The following is a 5,394-nucleotide window of genomic DNA, read 5'->3' on the forward strand; positions in this document are numbered from 1 at the left end:
TGCCTTTCTTCTTTGTAAATACAGTATTATGAATATGGGTACTTCATGACTAAAGCATTTTGCCAATCATAGGCTTATTTAATTGAGAATTATTGAGCATTTCTATGGCACTTCAGTGTGTCTATGCCAGAATGTTCCTCATTTTTTTTAAATATATTTTATTGACTTTTTACAGAGAGAAAGGGAGAGAGATAGAGAGTTAGAAACATTGATGAGAGAGAAACATCGATTAGCTGCCTCCTGCACACCCCCTACTGGGGATGTGCCTGCAACCCAGGTACATGCCCTCGACCGGAATCGAACCCAGGACCCTTCAGTCTGCAGGCCGATGCTCTATCCACTGAGCCAAACCGGTCAGGGCGAAAGAAATAACATTTAATAGAAATCTCTGAAGAAGATTCATATTAGAATTTCAAACAAGGACAGAGTTTCTAAGTTTCCCGAGGCAAATACGGGTGATGTAAAATTTCATCAAGGTGAACATATTTTCCATCTAGTTTTTAACTCAACGTGGGTTGAGAAGTCGAGAAATTGCAGGAGCAATGATGTCTTTTTTGCATGATTTCCAGTGCCATATAGGCACTGTGGGACAGTGTTTATAGGGTTAAACTTTGGGCCTTTGGGTACATTCAAATTCTGGAGTGAAGAATGCATGAAATGTAGTAAGTGAGATAAAGAATTGTAATAACTTCTCCTAGCCTAGCATTTCAGAAGTTCATATGAAATGATTCTTACTGACAGGAGAAATGGAAAGAGAATAGACTTTATTGAGTATACATAAGCTTACCTGCCTTTCCGCCACACCGGTATTCCCAGCAGGTGTCTTGATTTTGTTGCCTGTTGCCTTCTCTCACTAGGTGGCCATGTTGATTTGTGCGGGCTTTCTGATTGCCTGGATTCCTTACGCAGTGGTCTCTGTGTGGTCAGCTTTTGGGAGGCCAGCCTCCATCCCCATACAGCTCTCTGTGGTGCCAACCCTACTTGCAAAATCATCAGCAATGTACAACCCCATCATTTACCAGGTCATCGATTACAAACTTGCCTGTTGCCAAACTGGTGGTTTGAGAGCAACCAAGAAGAAATCTTTGGAAAACTTCAGGTAAAATTTCAGAAGCTGGAAATGAGTGATACTCATTTGTTTCAGAATCCCATGGGGTTCAAGCCACTCCAATGTGCTTCCTACTTAGGGTTAGTGCTTATCACTTAGGAGTAGTGTAGGATTGGCTGTATTTTCTTTTTTTAAAAATATATTTTATTGATTTTTACAGAGAGGAAAAGAGAGGGATAAAGAGTTAGAAACATCAATGAGAGAGAAACGTTGTTCAGCTGCCTCCTGCACAACCCTATTGGGGATGTGCCCGTAACCAAGGTACATGCCTTGACCGGAATCGAACCTGGGACCTTTCAGTCCATAGGCCGATTGTCTATCCACTAAGCCAAACCGGTTAGGGTGGGAAAGCTTTATTTGCTTCATCAAAATTCCTGAAATCAGATAATGAGATATGTAGGAGATGATGACATGAGAGTGAGAAAAGTGATTCTATTTTTTGATATTTTACTTATTTTTAAATTAAAGTTTACAACCAATATTACTCAGTGTTAGTTTCAGATGTACAGCATAGTGACTAGAAAATCATGTACTTTACAGAGCAGTCTCCCCAAATGTTTCAAGTACCCACATGGCCCCATTCATAGTTATCACAATATTATTGGCTATATTTTCTATGTTCTAATCTCCATGGCTGTGACTGTTCTGTAACTACCAATGTGTACTGCTTAATCCCTTTACCTTTTTCTGTTTTTGATTATAGAGCAACTAAGATATGAAGCTGTGTTCATTTGAACAACCATTATGTATCACTCTTCCTTATCTGGGACCAAACCCATTGAACTCCAAGACTACAGTTCCACATGGCACTGATCCAAAATTAAGTTCTCACAAAGGGAAAGATTCTCCTGTTTGGAACATTTCTATCACTAGCTAAGAGTATGAGATTTGGGCAGGCAAAGATAGGAGAGAAGGGGATGACATTGTCATTCTGCCAGGTTCTTTATTTTATTTTCACAAGAGCCCCATGTTATCCCTTCTCTTATCTTTTTCAGATAAGGAAAACTGAGGTTAAGTGAGCTTTCCAAGTTTACCTAGGCAGGATGTAGCAGAACAGGGATTTTAAATTCAGGTCTATTGAGTTTCAAAATTCATTCTTATTGATCTATGCTGATTCTACTTCACAAGGAACAAGTGAGTTTGGGGATCCAGTACCATTTCCCCTAAAGGCTCAGGGTAGGTAAAGAGTTGAGGATTATAGGTGGTCTTATGTGTCCAGTCAGGGCCAATCCCAGCAGTAGAATGTGGAATAGGTACCTGAATTTATGATCTGAAGTGAGGGCAATTGAGAAGGCCCCAGGTTCTCTGAACCCACTTTTTTCTTACTCACTTGAGGTCTAGTTATTTTTCAAAACAATTTTCTGCAAATAAGTAGGAAGCAGAAGTGGGGGTGGTATAGAACTAGCTATGAGAAGATGCGGTTTTTTATCTTGTTCTTTCACTGTGCTTAAGTGACCGATCTCTTGACCTTTTGTTTCCTCACCATGTAGGTACAGGATCAAATGAAAAAGATAAAATGAAAGTACAAATAAAAGGAGGTGTTGTCATTTTTTGCTATGGTACAGGGGAAGAAACACACAATATGGAGGTAGAAGATCAGCATTTAAGATCGATTTTGCTATTTACAATAGGTCTAAAATTTGGGGGCAAATTAACAGCTTAGAGCCCAGGATTGGAATGAGCTGATGGCCCTACTCATGTTCCTATATTGTAAGAATTACACGAAAAGTACATGTGAGAAGGGCTAAGTAACAACTGTTAACCCCCTTACACACACACACACACACACACACACACACACACACACACACATTGTTGGTGTTTAATGCCTTCTCTGTTGAATTGAAAAAAATTCAAATACTAAACCAAAATGCATCTGTTTTGGAAGTAATAACACTTTGTCCTTATCAACTATTGATATTCTATTATGAATAAGGTAGAGAGGATACTTTTAATAGAGCAGTTATGAGAGAAAATAATTGGACACTTCTTCTTCTGAAGGAGATGGGAATTTGACAGGAAGGGCTGAAGGCAAATTTCACCCACCTCATCATTTTGCCGCAGATTGACTCTGTGTTCTGCACATTCACTCACAAGTGTGAGCAGCACATACATATTCAACACTCACCAATGAAAAGACAGGAATTTATGTGGAAGAAAGTGGCTTAAGGCTACAAACCTTTAGAGAAATCAGCCAGGAGAGAGACAGTTCAGCACACCTGCTCCCGTGAGTCATTTATAGGAAATATGGCCATTGCTTTGCCAGAGGAAGACAAGGGCTGTTTCCTTACTCCAGAGTGTCAGCTTTCAGGGCAAACAGCAGGCAGTCAGGCTGAAGCAAGGAGGAGCCCTTAGGTTCTTGGGGCTGAAGCATCTCCAGGGGAGGTATGCTGAAGAGTATAAGTTGCAGATTTTAGAAGGATCTGCTTCAGACCAGAGCAGAAGGGTGAGAAGTGGCCACCAGAGGTTTCTTTATAACTTTCCAAAGGGAAAAAGAAACAAACAAACAAACAAAAACTTGTTTGTCTTTGTTGTTATTAAAGAGCCAAGAAAGTACGTGACATGGAGTTCCCCCCACACCCCCTGTAGAGTGAGGTGATATGAAGCCAGTCTAGAATGGGTAATGTTTTACCAGAACAATTCAATCAAATTACTCTGAATTAATTGATATCTGTGTTCTTTCCTTTTCTGAGTCTGAAATGTATTTGCTTTTAATGGAAGACCCTCTAGACTCGAGGAATAGTTTGATTTCAAAGAAAAGAGCTAATGTGTTGAATATGAGTAACAGTTCATTGAGTTAATTCATCCTCCATCCCAGCCCCAAAATTAAGCTGATAAAGGAAAAAAATACATCCAAGACCCATTTTTGATATGGTATTTATTCACCCTCCCCCCCCCCCCACACACACACACACATAGAGTGTCCAAGTATGGCTCCTATATTTTGGAAATTGTTTTTCTCCACCTTGTTGCATGTACTAGTAAGAGACACCAAGGAAATTTTGAAAAATTACTGCAGCCGGCCTTCACCTGCAGAGATTCAGTTTTAACCGGTCTTGACTGGGGCTGAGTTTCAGTTGTTTGAGTGTTTAACTCTCCCAGGTGATTCTCATTTACAGGCACTGCTGCCAGCCAGCGAACCAGAGCCTCGGAAAGGAAAGCATTAGTGCAGCTCATGGGATCATAGGCCTTTCACCCACGGTCACCGACTGTCAGTGACAGATGACCCAGACAGCGATGCTAAGCCAATCTTAGATGGAATAGAAAAGTTCAAAAGACACTGGGGGTACATGGTGAAGAACAAAAACATTTTACTTTCCTAGGATTTTAGTCAATATAAAGAACAGAGCCCTAAATTCCGCATTGTTATTGTAATCAAACTTCTCCTGACCACCTTAGTTTTACTAGTAATGCTGTCTTCAATAAGAATGCTCTTTGAGTAGGTGAGTCCTAGGGTGCAAATGAATGGTAGACAGGTAGACAGTGATTATTTTTTTCTCCCAGAGGACAGCAAAATCACTAGAGCACAGGAAATGTGGCATGAACAAGTGGCATGTTTTTGAAAAGCTTTATCCAAGGGATTACTTTTATTTTGAGAATTCTAAATTGAATTACTTTTTATCTTTTTGAAAAATACGTTTTTATTGATTTTTAGAAAGCAAGGAAGGGAGACAGGGAGAGAGAGAGAATGGCTGAAGAGAAACATAGATCAGCTGCCTTCTGCATACTGGGGATAGAGCCCTCAACCTGGGTATATGCCCTGACCTGGAATAAAGCCCAAGATCTCTCAATGCACAGGTTGATGCTCAAACAACTGAGCCACATCAGCCAGGGTTCTTTTTATCTTTTTAATTCAACTCTTGTGCATATAATATAAATGCTAGTCAATGTTGACATGACGTGCATATATATGTGTGCGTGTATATATGCAAATAAAATACATACTAAATTGCATTGTTCTTCTCTATTTAGGCTGCACACTATAACTACCGTCAGGGAGGCTTCTGCTGTGCTGGAAATCCATCAGGAAGTATGAAGATGGACACAGCATCACATGGACACCAATAGTCACGTCTTTGCCTCTTCACTGCTGTTAATGTTTAATTGCAAACACACTTTTCTCTGTGTTATATTTTTATATTTTGTACACTTTTCCTCTTTCTCCTTAAGCCAGGATTTACTAGGAAATATTCCAATGGTCAAAAGGAATCTAGATTATAAGATGCTGCTTAAGTAATATTACTAGGAAGAGAGACTCCTTGGAATTCTCTTTTTATTACTATTTT

At 39.7% G+C, this 5,394-nt stretch overlaps 1 protein-coding gene across 1 annotated transcript in view; it reads left to right on the forward strand.

The window, feature by feature from the left end:
* OPN5 (opsin 5) overlaps positions 1 to 5,144 on the forward strand; it is a 30,494-nt gene extending 25,350 nt beyond the window's left edge. The window contains exons 5-6 of the mRNA XM_006765717.1: positions 858 to 1,099; positions 5,081 to 5,144. Coding sequence (XP_006765780.1) covers positions 858 to 1,099; positions 5,081 to 5,144 — 306 coding nt within the window. The remainder of the gene's footprint in view (positions 1 to 857; positions 1,100 to 5,080) is intronic.
* Positions 5,145 to 5,394: the final 250 nt, after the last annotated feature.

This window comes from Myotis davidii, unplaced genomic scaffold, assembly GCF_000327345.1.
Source record: "Myotis davidii unplaced genomic scaffold, ASM32734v1 scaffold240, whole genome shotgun sequence".
NCBI classification, from domain to species: Eukaryota; Metazoa; Chordata; class Mammalia; order Chiroptera; family Vespertilionidae; genus Myotis; species Myotis davidii.